We start from the raw sequence: 12,601 nt of genomic DNA, 5'->3' as shown, positions 1-12,601 counted from the left end.
AAACTCTCAAGGTCACATGTTTCATTGAATATTTCCATCACAATACAACAAACAAACACACACTCCACAACTAACTGTTTCTGTCTGTTCCATATTCAACACTAAATTTAACACGACAGGTTGAACTAGCTGCACTCCTGTTTCCACTCTTTGCCGTCATGACACCAATTACTGATAATATGAAACATTTATTCATTCATTATTCATCCCTTCAGTGTGTGGGCTTCACGTCCAACACACTAAACTAAACAACATAACACACACACACACACACACACACACACATGTGTCACGATCCAAAAGTCAAGTCAGTGGGAACCATGTTTTATTTATGTCTGAAAGGTGATGACAGTTTTACAGATTCACACTTAAGAGCGTGTGGAGAGGCGGAGTGATCACAGACTAATGCATCACCCAGTCATGTGGAGACTTTTCTAATAGTAACACACACACACACACACACACACACACACACACACACAGAAAAACATTCATCTTCATGTGTGTCCTGTGTATCCGCCCACCGCTCGACCCCTGCGGTCCTCGTGTGCATACATTTCCATTATATCACATATCCACTACAACACAGGCAGCTGCCTGTTATCAAAAATGACAACAACAAAAAAAATAATAAATCCAGTGATCACAGGTTTTTAAAATCCAAACAACGGGAGGTGAATGATAAACAGGAAGTGATAGTCTGTTAATCACAGCAGGCTGATTAAAGTCAGTCGTTTGGTCAGATGTGATGCACAAACATGGAAACGGAGTAAAAGAAGAAGAAGACGTGTGGGTGAAGGTGTCTTCCTCCAGTGCCGATCAGAGATAAGATCAGGTATTGATTATAGCTGATCAGCTGGTTCTCATGGGTTAATATTAGCTCCCACACTGAGCTGATTATTGATGATTATTGTCCAGTGAAGCACAGCAGAGAGGGAGGCTGTGAGATAGATGTGACTGTGTCTTTATTCCCTCTTCTTTTCTTTTATTGAGAGAAAAGTTAATCACAAGAGAAAGGAAACAAATCAACTGGGACTTTCATGATTATGTTTTATTGATTAATAATTAAAGTCAGGCAAAAAAAAAAGAGAAAAACCCGCTGTGAATTTATGGGAGGAGAGCTCAGCTGCTCGAGGCGTCTCCACGATCTTCGTGTAAAAAACAAGTAGAATAGTTTGAAAAGAGCCGCAGCACTTTAAAGACTTTACTCAGACAGTCGTGTTCCTGCCGCAGAGCTCAGAGGAAAAACCTTTACATCACATTTACGGCTTCCAGGGGAAAATGATGAAGTTAATATGTCTCATTTTTAGATGATCTGAAAAATCAAACGTGTAAAAAACGACCACAGAACAGCAGAGAGGGAGAAAAGTCTAGAGCTTATTGTACAATAAATATCTTCACTTTAAAGAGCGAAATAGCACTTAGTAAGCTCTCACACTTTATCGTTTTGTAGGTTTAATTTAAAATGGATGAGAGTATTCAGAGCAGCAGTTACAGCTCCATCAGGTCTAAAGGTGTCTGTCCATGTGTGGCTTGATCATAAAGGTCTCATGGTTTGTGACGGACAATTTATGTTGCAGCTCTTGGACTCTTATGTTTCATTTCCTGTTTTATTTTGTGTGTCTCGTGGATGTTTTACTTCCTGTCTTCGTCCTGTTTCCCCGTCTCGTTGATTGTCTGCTCCGCCCTGATGTGTTTCACCTGTGTTCAGTCACCCTCACCTCCCTGCTGCGCTCACCTTCGTCTTTGTCCCTCCGTCCTGTGGTTCTATGTTCCCAGTGTTTTTTGGCTTCTCTGTTTTTGCTTCTGTTTTCCTGTCCAGTTCCCAGTGTTTGTCTCGGTGTCGGACTTTTTCGTAAGTGACTTTTCGTTATCAAGAACTCCCTTGTGTTGGCGGCACTAGGTTTTATATCAGTCCACAGAGAAATGCACACAGCCTGTATTCAGAAACTGAGCCTTAAAACCAGCCGTCAGGACTTCTGGAACTTTGTGATGTCACAACAAAGCAGTCACCAAGCCCCGCCCACCTGGACCCACCATCCAAACCTTGCAGGATTTGGTTTCTCTGAGTGTTTTTACCTGAAATCTGCTTTATTTTTATTGGATCACTCAGAAAACAGTCCTGTTGTTACTAGAGCTGCAGAGAGAAGCCTGAGAGAGGAGATGTAAAACTACACTGAGATGGTTTTTATATCTTCTGATGGATCAACACTTCAAAATAAAAGTAAAATAAAAACCTTTTAAACAGAGATAAAAGGATATTTCACTGATGAACTAAACAAAGTTTTCAGAGTGAGTCTTTTTTCTGCAGGATTAATGCAGCTCAGTATAAACTGATGCGGTGACTTAATAACACCTGAGCTGATATTTGACATGTGGAGCAGATAACTGAATTTTAAAGCCGAGGAACAGGACGTTGAATAAAAGGTGATACTTGAGCTCTTCCCTCCCTCTTGTCTTTGGTCGGATGCATTAACACACTACAGCAGGGTCAGCTTATCTCCTAAGAGCAGGTAGAAACTCATTTCCAAAGGGGGGGTTTAGTGTTACTGTAGTGTTAACTTCAGATACTGAAAAAGTGCTTCCTGTGCACTGAGTCAGTTTTAAACTTTAAATTCTTCTTCTTCTAAAAAAGAGTTCCCAAACGTGTTGTTTCCTGACCCTGTAAAACCTCTGACAGGAAAACGCTTCAAGATGCTGCTTTCCTTTTATCTCCGCTACCTGCCAAATATTTATCAGCGGCTCAGTTTATTGTCATGCAGGTAGTCTGCCGGAAAATTGCTCTGACATTTACACTTGACATGTTGTATTAAACAACAGTCAAGGCGTGAAGCTAAGAGAACAGACCTGCCCATTACCGAGCGTTCAGGACGACAGAATGAGGACGTCACCTCGAGACGACGTACAGCAGTCGGAGGAGGATGAGGATGTTGTTTATAAACATCTGGATCTTCCTCATCAGTAAACCTGATGCTGAGACTTCAGCTTCCTACACGTCTGTATTTACTGCTTTAATGCTGGAGGTGAACCCAGCCTGACTGCGCCTGCTGCTTTGTGATTCTGATCTGACCTCTGAAAAATCCAAGGAAAAATAAAGAATAAAAGCAAAAGAAAGTAAATACATAAATAAATAAAGCTCTGGCCTGGCGCTGCTGTCCAGGATCTGGCGCCTCTTTGGCCCCCAGGGCCCAACCGGAGAGGCCACAGATTTTTGGTGGTTTGTGGTTTGTGTTTGTTTTCTTTCCCCTAATTGTATTTTTCTACTGCTGTCCATTTTAAACACACACACACACACACACACACACACACACACACACATTCTGATCCAGACCTTTACTATGTGTTTTGTTGCAGCGTGTCGTGTTTTCATGTTCCTCTCCTGTATTACAGAGACTTCTGGTCAAACGACTGAAAGCTTAAAGCTCATTGATCTGTTGTTATGTGTGATTATGAATCAGGCTATAATTAAATAAAAACACTTGTATTGTATGGTCATATAACCAAACATGCAGATATAATAATATAACTGCACATTTTTCAACATTAATGATTCTAACATTTTTCCCCACATAGTCAAACATTACAAAAACAAAGGTTTTTTTTCTGTAAAAATCTTAATGTGGAGTAAAATTATTTCAGCTTTTCAAGTTTTTCCTAAACCTGGTTTTCTTCTGTTGCAGCTTCCTGTTTTCATTAGTGTGGAAAACGTGAAATGTGTTTCTTTAATTAACCACTGTAACGTTTCAGCTCGTTATAACTCTGATGTCATGAAACATGAAGTGAAGAAAACGCCTGGTCTGTATATGTTGGTTTTATTAACAGATGCTCAGTCTAGTCCTGTGGTCCTCTGGTGTTACTCTGCCCCCTGGTGGCAGCGTTCAGGTGGTGCAGTGAAGGTGGAGCTGCAGATATAGGTGAGTGACTCTTCTCTGTGTTGGCAGGAGCATCATTCTGGTACTGGTTTCCTGTGTGGGCGGAGCCGAGGGACGCCTTCATACTCTGGATGACCATGTCAATGTTTGAATCCTCCGCCTTCTCAGCATCACTGCTTTCCTTCTCCGTCGACTTCTTAGAGGCGTCTGGTGAAGAGAGGAGGGAAAAGAAGGAGAATGAAGTATCTGACGTCACCACCAGTCAGTTCAATGATCAAATAACCTGCAGAACTAATGATATTCCCATCAGCCTCAGCGCTAATTTGCTAACACACTAAACTGTGATGGTGAACATGGTAAACAACCTGCTAAAACATCAGCATGTTGACACCGTCAGTGAGCTGATATTAGCATTCAGCTCAAAGCACCGCTGTGCCTAAGTCCAGACTCACAGAGCTGCTAGCGGCTAATGCTACTAGCTGCTGATGTATCCTGGAGCCTGCAGCAGATCCCGGCTGCACACCCCCAGATTTAGAGTCTGTCAGTCAGGAGGCAGATGTTTGAGTGCACAGTGCATCAAATATTATCCAACAGCACAAAGGAAATGAAGCTGGATCAAACAGTAAATGGTGGTAGAACAGCTCAGAAAACAAAACATGACTTTTACATCTTTGGAAATTTAATCAACAGCATCATATTTAGATTATATCATTAGCACTATATAATTTCCTGTTCATATAAAACAGTTATGTACAAATCTTCTTAGCTTTTGCATGATACACTGCTTCAGTGTTTGTCTCCAGTATTAACCCAATACATTATTGAGCTCCAGCAGTAACTATAACTGTGAACGTACCACAGTTGTAGAGGTGACGAACTCTCTCAACGTCCCTGTTTGTCATTTTGACCCTCTGACCCATCTGCTTCACCTCGGTGTTCGATACGATGGTGGGCAGACCGTTGGCGGAAAAGAAACCGCTGACACAGAAATAAAAAATAAATAAATAAATGACTGCGACAGAGGAAAAAATTTAAAATGCCTTCACAAGCTTTTTATTTTGCACACTTTACCTTCCGTAGTGCATGATAGAACTGATGTCATAAGGAAGGTCAAAGGTGTTGCCTTCTTGCATTTTGAAGTTTCTCTCCATCCCTGAAACACATCTGTTGTTTTCACTCAGACACAAACGGGACAAACATTCGTCCATGAAACACTGGAGCATTACCTGCCATGATGTTATCAGGAAGGACGGTGATGTACTGCTCGCGGTCTGTCCTCGTGTGCTCGTGGTGGAAGCCCAGAGCGTGAAGAATCTCGTGGGCAACGTTACCCACCATGCACGGGGGCCCGACGAAGACGGGCTGTTCACCGCCGACGAAGCCGACAAATGAAGCACAACTGGAAGACGACGACGAAGAAGAAACACAATGAAGTAAAAATAAAAAACACTGGTCTCCTGTGTGACTTCCTGCTTTGGTGCTGTAATAATTACTACAGCCACTAGAGGTCAGCCAACAACAAAACACAACTATAGATCATGACAGACGACCTATAGGGTCGTTTTTTTACGTCAGCCTCATTAACGTCACCAACTTCAGAGACGTTTTAGAAAGACAGTCTTCAGAGACACTGTCTGATTCCTACACACCCTTTGCTGGCTTTGAAGAGCAGGTAGTTCGTCTCGGTGATTCGGTTGTGGAAAGACACGCAGGTGTGCTCAGACACCATCGCCATAGCAGCGAGGATGTCGCTCGTCCTCCCGGCTGGAAAACAGAAAGTAGAAGCAAAACAAAGACTCCTGTGATCAGACACTGGGATCAGTGATCTGGTTTTATCTTCAAACCCTCGGACTCCTCACCCAACTCTGGACTGATGGCGTACGGGATCTCCTGTGTCGGCCATGTTCTTTCCACTGCGTTCCTGTCAGTCTGCAGGTAAATAAGATTTATCATGTTTTAGTAAGTCTCCAGACAACAGAGGAGGAGCGGGTTGAGGAGCACAGATGGGCTAATGCATATAACCTGCCTGCTGCTCCTCCACAATAAAAGCCTTCCAGCATTAAAGAACAACTGAGAATAAAAAACAAACTTCAAAATTCACAGAATTTAAAATCAGGTTCTTAGTTTAACGAATAACGAGAGTTTCACTCACTGACAGAATCATGTCGCCTTCAATTATGGCGTCATTGCTCATCAGTTCTGTCACAAACACAAAAACAGTATTTATGTAGTTTTTCCTTCTGTTTCTTCTCAGCTCCAGATTAAATTCACAGGTTTTCTCTCTGCGACTGTTGATCGGCTCAAGAATATGTGTGTGATCTGAAGTGGATTTAATGATTTAATAGAGTCAGTTTTCCATGAAATCGCTCAATAAAACCCTCAAAAACTGGACTTGGTTTTTGTTCTGATGAGTTTTGAGTTTGATAACATGACGACATGATGGATTCAAATCGTGTTTCCTTTGATTTCTCCAGTGCAGTGATGATGGTTTTGTGTGGATGACACAAAATATAAACATTCATTCATCATACATGTCTTCAGACTAGATTTCTGGCCTCACCATCTAAAGTCTCTGGGTTAGACTCCATGTAATGCCAGGCTGCGATGAGCCAGTCCTCCTGCAGAGCTGCAACAACACACAGTCTTACATTATAGAAACACGAAAGCTCCTAAATGTCAACACTGATGGATCCACACTCAGATGACAACAGACTATACCTGTGTTGGCGTCTTGTATAGGTCTGGAGTTAACTGGAAAGCAACAGATGAGAGAAAAAACATGGTTTGCTTTTTCCAGAGAGAAAATAAATCAAACAGTCCTACATGATCATTTCTTACCATCTTTAAGATTTACAACAGATAAAAGTGCAGCGAGAAGCAGACGCAGCATGGCTGATCCTCTCAGCTCTGCTCCTTCGTTAGTCACGTTAAGTCAAATCACCTGTGAGCTGCTGCCTCATTTATCCCTGAGGAGCTGAAGTTGCAAGTAATTAAATACATTTATTACACAAAGCTCTTCAGGTCAGTTCTCAGGTACAAGACACATGATGATAGATAATTATGCATCATACTATAAATAAAAGTACATTTTGGAGGTACTTTTATTTATAAATATATACGTACTTAATATATAATGTACTTAAAATATTGAACAGTAACTAAATATATTTACTCAAGAACTGTACTTAAATAAAACCTAAGCTAATGGGTACATTGGTATTGGTGTGTATGTAGCCTACCTGAATTAATATTCATATATCAGATGTGAATGTGTCATATTATATATATTTCATATTTTCTGCAAAGTAATTGTATTAGATAGATAGATAGATAGATAGATAGATAGATAGATAGATAGATAGATAGATAGATAGATAGATAGATAGATAGATAGATGTTGAATTATTTTATTATTTTATTATCATAATGAATTAATTACCCTAATAAATGATTCACAGGCTCAAACTTTTGCACATACCACAATTTGCTGCTGATTTATGTTTTATTTTTTCAGTTTTTCATATTCATGAATAAAATTTAACAGTAACATTTGAAGAAAGTCTAATTCGAAGATCAGTTCAGCTTGTCACCATGCAGACGCTGCAGTAGGTGGCGCTGTGGTTTTCGTCCCGCGAATAAACACAAAGAAGAAGAGTGAATACTTCCGGTAACAATACAAACACATGGGCTGAAAACGTCTCAGGGTAAAGTTCTCCTAACTCACGTTCCTGTTCATTTTAAACTCTTTATTGTGCTGTAGGAAGAAAAATGATTTATAAATACCAGCTGCCTTTTTCTGTTAGCTTAGCGTGCTAGTTGTTCGTTACGAACTAAGGTGACGTTACGAGGTTTAGCTAGCTGCTAGCTTACATGCTAATATTTTTATTTCATTTGTAAAGCAGAAAAACGTCAGTAAAGTTATTGTTAATTATTATAATGTTTCCTAACGATGTGGTGGGAGCTTCATTACTGTGCTATAGTAATGACGTGAGCTCGTTTAGTAAAAGATAGATAAGTTTAATACAGTTGTTTTTAGAAATTTGTCCACTCCCAGCTAAAGTACTTAATGTATTGTGATGATATGACGTGTGTGTGTGTGTGTGTATGTGTGTGTGTGTATGTGTGTGTGTGTTGTGTTGTGTGTCTGTCTGTCTGTTGTGTGTGTCTGTCTGTCTGTCTGTGTGTTGTGTGTGTGTGTCTGTCTGTCTGTCTGTGTGTTTTTGTGTTGTGTGTCTGTCTGTCTGTCTGTCTGTGTGTTTTTGTGTTGTGTGTCTGTCTGTCTGTCTGTCTGTCTGTGTGTTGTGTTGTGTTGTGTGTGTCTGTCTGTCTGTCTGTGTGTTGTGTTGTGTTGTGTTGTGTTGTGTATATATAGAAGATGCACTGACAGTCAACTGTTCCACCTGTTTCTTCTTCAGTGTGCAGTCATGACGAGGTGGGCGAGAGCCAATAATGTCCATAAACACAAACCAGTAGAGGCCACTCCATGGAGTCAACTCAGAGGAGGAGGAGGAAGAGGAGGACGAGGTCAACAAGGACCTCAGAGGGACCACCTGAGAGGGACTCAGCCCGGCGGATCAGCTGTGAAAAAACCCAACCGTAAGAAGAAGGACTATGCGAGCGAGGACGTGAACGGGTTCCTGGAGTATCTGCAGCAGACCGGACAGCCGCTGCCCAGAGGGGGAGGGAGGGAGGAGGAGCGGGAGCTCAGGGAGGAGGTGGAAGTCGCCCTGAAGAAAGACAGGAGGAGAGAGGACAGAAGGGTCAAGAGACAGAACAACAAGAAGAACAACATGGTGAGTGATTTCAAAACAGATGTTCCAGACATCACATATGGATTATTTGCTAAACCTGCTCAGTGTTTGGTCATCAATGATATTGAGTGATTTAATCAATGAGTGGATCAACAGATAATTAATGTGCAACTATTTTGATAATCAATTAACTCTTTTTATCAAGTAACAATATCAGGCAATCATTCTCTGCTTCGACCGATCGGTGTCAGGCTGTTTCTTCTGTTTTACTCATGAGAATCTGACAAAACGAGACATTTGAAGTTTGATGATGATGATGTTTTAAATTTCTTTATTTCAGGATGTGAATCAGTTTGAGGGAATCAGGGTCTTTATGTGAAATATCTATAGAAAATAATATAATAAAGATGAAGGTTAGAGTGTAACAGCTGATTATCATGTAGAGTTGTTATTTGAATATCCTAATCATTTAAACAACATTCAGGTGGAAACTCTTTCACTGCATTTCTTCACACACCTGTCGTCTACCTGCTGACACATGAGAGGACACTTAAACATACATTTATTTATTTATTGGGCCCTTTAGAGACAGTGAAGATCAGCTGATCACCTTTTTAAAGTTCACATATCAAACTGCTCTCTGACCGTGTCTGTCTGCTGTTTGCTGCTGAGCAGGTAGAGGACAGAGGCTGTCTACAGATGTTTCTCTGAAAACAGCTGGATGAGAGCTGAGAGACGCCAAACCCTCCGTAGAGCCGATTCTTTGTGGCGTCATTATTATGAGGAACCACTTTCACATAGAATTCGTCACATGATAAAAACATATTGATTAGCGCAGCAGTAAGTGCTCGGGACCACAGGTGTGGGTTTTCTGTCACACTGCTCTCACTCTGTTTCTGTCCTTCCCTCCTCAGCTGTGTTTTAACTGCAGGAAGCCCGGCCACGGTCTGGCTGACTGTCCCGAGGCCGACCGAGACGAGGAGATGGGCCGAGGCATCTGCTACCGCTGCGGCTCCACCGAACACGAAATCCACAAGTGTAGAGCTAAAGTGGATCCTGCTCTGGGTGAGGAGGAGGAGGAGGATGAAGGCCACAGACGTCTGTCATAGATTAACATGTGATCCTGCTTTTATAATGTGAACACGTTGTGTCTCTCAGGTGATTACCCGTACGCTAAGTGCTTCATCTGCGGTCAGACCGGACACCTGTCCCGCTCCTGCCCAGATAATCCTAAAGGACTTTACGCACAAGGTACAAACACAGATGTTCACCTCACTGTTTGTACAATAATTCATGTTACACTCCTTTAAATGATGTGTGTGTGTGTGTGTGTGTGTGTGTGTGTGTGTGTGTGTGTGTGTGTGTGTGTGTGTGTGTGCGCGCGTGCGCGTTCGCAGGAGGAAGCTGTCGTGTCTGTGGGTCAGTGGAACATTTTCAGAAGGACTGTCCGGAGCACCAGGCTGCAAGTGAGTCTCTAGTGTGTGTGTGTGTGTGTGTGTGTGTGTGTGTGTGTGTGTGTGTGTGTGTGTGTGTGTGTGTGTGTGTGGTAACAATCTGCACGCTCACAGTGTCTAATTTGAACAAATCAGTTTCCACTCGTCATTTGAAATGACTTTGGAACCCCCCCCCCCCCGTGTCCCTGCAGCGAACTCTGTGACGGTCGGCTGGTTGTCCAACAACATGAGCGCGGACCACGAGGAAGTCCATGTTCCAGTGAAGAAAGCCAAACCCAAACAGACGAAGGTGGTGATGTTCTGATTAGCTGAGAAGGTCGACAGCTCCACACACACACACACACACACACACACACACACACACACACACACACACACACACACACACAGCTCTGACCAGCTTCAGCTCCTGGACTCCAGCACACGGACTAAGAACCATCCAGTGACGTGGTTCAGACACTTTCTGTTTGTCTTTGTTTATGATCCTAAAGCTTCTTTATAATAAACTTGTGCTTCTGTGTTTTTACAGCCTCATTTTATTTCATTATCAACGTGATCGTCACGTAGAAACATCAGACACAGCTTAACTCAAAGTCCACTCACCAGCCTTTTCCAGAGCTTTCAAATGCATCTTCCACTCTGTCTGGAGCAGATGAAAAAAGATGAATAATTTGTATATTTTAACTTTTGAAAAGTTATTTGTCTTTTAAAAAAACTATTTCAGCATGAGGTCCATTTAGTAGCTGTGCTGCAGCTTTTGATCACATCGCATGATCTTGGTTTGATGATTGAGTTTTTAAAAAATTTCCATCTTACAGCAGAAAATTGTAAATTACTCAGTATTTTATCAGACTGCAACATAAACGAGACAGCTTCCCATTAGAAAAGATAACACAAAATCAACTAATTTAGCACTTAGTTTCATGATGTAGAACTTAATATTAATTCATATAAAAAGTAAAAACTAATTCAGTTGCTCATTTAAAGTATTTTTTAATAATAATGTATTAAACCTGCCGGCTCTGAATGAAGCTTTGTGGCTGGTGTGTATTCCCTCTATCTGAGGTGTTGTGTGTGGAGGTGTAATGTGAGGCCTCGGCCACTCGGGGGCAGAACTGAGCTGCAGCAGTGATGCTGAGGAGCAGACACACTCCAGCACAGACATCCTTTAACTGTGCAAAGTGATGGTTTCCATAATGTGTCCTGCATTAGGAACCTGATCACAGTGGAAACAGCATCGCCTGCTCCTTAAAGGACGTGTCACAGCTGATCTCCTCCTCACAGACACCAGGGAATAAAGTGATGACACGGTCTGGTGGTACTTTTCACAGCGGGGGGAGGACAGTCGAACCTCCGGCAGGACGGAGCGCTGTGCGACTGATCGATGAGGTTGTCGACACCCGGACTTGATCAGAAACACTGAGGCTGAAACTGAATGCGTCAGCAGCTAATGAGCGTGAGGCTGTGACACACACACAGTCTCAGAGGAAACCTCGTAAACAACAGACGACCAGACCGGACTGTTTTCTGGACTCGGTTCAGCTGCTCACTCCAGATAAAGTTCTTCTGTTTTCCTGGACCAGGAGCAGAGATCCGTGTGTGTGTGTGTGTGTGTGTGTGTGTGTGTGTGTCCCTGGAGAGCAAGAAACAAGGTCTTACATCATTGATGATGTAAAAGGTTTCTGGGAAATCCTCAGTTCTTTGACCAGCGTTCAGAACTTGTACCTCAGTCCATGAGAAAACCCTGAGACTGCCAGACCCGGTCTGACCCGGGACGTGGACTTCACAGAACTGGAGTGATGGTGCATCCTGAGGGGAGCACGAATCTCTGAAACAAACCCATCCAATAGAGACGTTTCACTCAAAAGCAGAAATGTGAACCTCATGGTGGCGCCAGAGGAGAAGTCGGTCGCCTTCATCCTCTGACCGTGAACGTCTGTGTGAAAATCCACGAACTGACGGAGCAGCTGATCTGAACTTTCCTTAAACACCGACTGAAATTAAATGAAACCAAAAAGGAGAAATGAATGTTTTATTTGGTCTTCTGGTGTCATGATGGCGCCCCCTGCTGTTGTATTGTTGTGTCCGTTCACACCTGGAAACCTTTTTTGTTTTTGCACATTTTCAATCTGCAAATAAAAAAACAAAGTGTGGGAATGTACGGTGGCCCTGAAGCTCAGAACACGTCACTGGCTTCATCTGTTTCTTCATTCGTTGTCTTGGAAACCAAATGTGCCTCATTACCTTGAATCAGGCGTTTACTTGTTGATAAGTTGATAATCACATGTTGATTAGTTTTATTTGGTGTGTTGTCGTTTTACTTTGCTGCCGATCAGTTAACGACTCTGTGGTTTGACTAGTTTGTTCTGGTTCTGTTCACCAGTTGGTTTTTCTCAGAAGGCTCCCGGTTGGGTAAAAGTGAAGCATAAAGTAAATAAACGTGGGGGAGGGAGGGAGGGGCCCGCCTCCTGGTTTCCACAGAGCCCCCCCCCCCCCCGTGTCTGGTTTCCACAGAGCCTGATGC

General features: G+C 42.5%; 2 protein-coding genes and 1 long non-coding RNA gene across 3 annotated transcripts in view; 2 read left to right on the top strand and 1 right to left on the bottom strand.

The window, feature by feature from the left end:
- LOC130186438 (uncharacterized) overlaps positions 1 to 5,193 on the top strand; it is a 54,611-nt gene extending 49,418 nt beyond the window's left edge. Inside the window, exons 7-8 of the long non-coding RNA XR_008830285.1 lie at positions 3,942 to 4,133; positions 5,054 to 5,193. This is a non-coding gene — a long non-coding RNA (uncharacterized LOC130186438). The remainder of the gene's footprint in view (positions 1 to 3,941; positions 4,134 to 5,053) is intronic.
- On the bottom strand, positions 3,797 to 6,777 carry LOC130186435 (hatching enzyme 1.2). Its single transcript, XM_056403578.1, has 10 exons — positions 6,711 to 6,777; positions 6,591 to 6,623; positions 6,433 to 6,498; positions 6,025 to 6,071; positions 5,732 to 5,801; positions 5,522 to 5,636; positions 5,099 to 5,271; positions 4,944 to 5,025; positions 4,729 to 4,850; positions 3,797 to 4,079 (listed from the first exon to the last, which is right to left on the bottom strand). Exons 1-10 carry the CDS (start codon positions 6,760 to 6,762, stop codon positions 3,832 to 3,834), a joined length of 1,008 nt encoding a protein of 335 aa, XP_056259553.1. The 5' UTR covers positions 6,763 to 6,777; the 3' UTR covers positions 3,797 to 3,831.
- A 705-nt stretch (positions 6,778 to 7,482) lies between these two features.
- Positions 7,483 to 10,599, top strand: zcchc9 (zinc finger, CCHC domain containing 9). Its single transcript, XM_056403579.1, has 6 exons — positions 7,483 to 7,576; positions 8,288 to 8,665; positions 9,538 to 9,688; positions 9,782 to 9,874; positions 10,021 to 10,089; positions 10,269 to 10,599. Exons 2-6 carry the CDS (start codon positions 8,297 to 8,299, stop codon positions 10,379 to 10,381), a joined length of 795 nt encoding a protein of 264 aa, XP_056259554.1. The 5' UTR covers positions 7,483 to 7,576; positions 8,288 to 8,296; the 3' UTR covers positions 10,382 to 10,599.
- Positions 10,600 to 12,601: the final 2,002 nt, after the last annotated feature.

Source organism: Seriola aureovittata, chromosome 18 (genome assembly GCF_021018895.1).
Source record: "Seriola aureovittata isolate HTS-2021-v1 ecotype China chromosome 18, ASM2101889v1, whole genome shotgun sequence".
Lineage (NCBI taxonomy): Eukaryota > Metazoa > Chordata > Actinopteri > Carangiformes > Carangidae > Seriola > Seriola aureovittata.
This window is presented reverse-complemented; position numbering and strand designations above follow the sequence as displayed.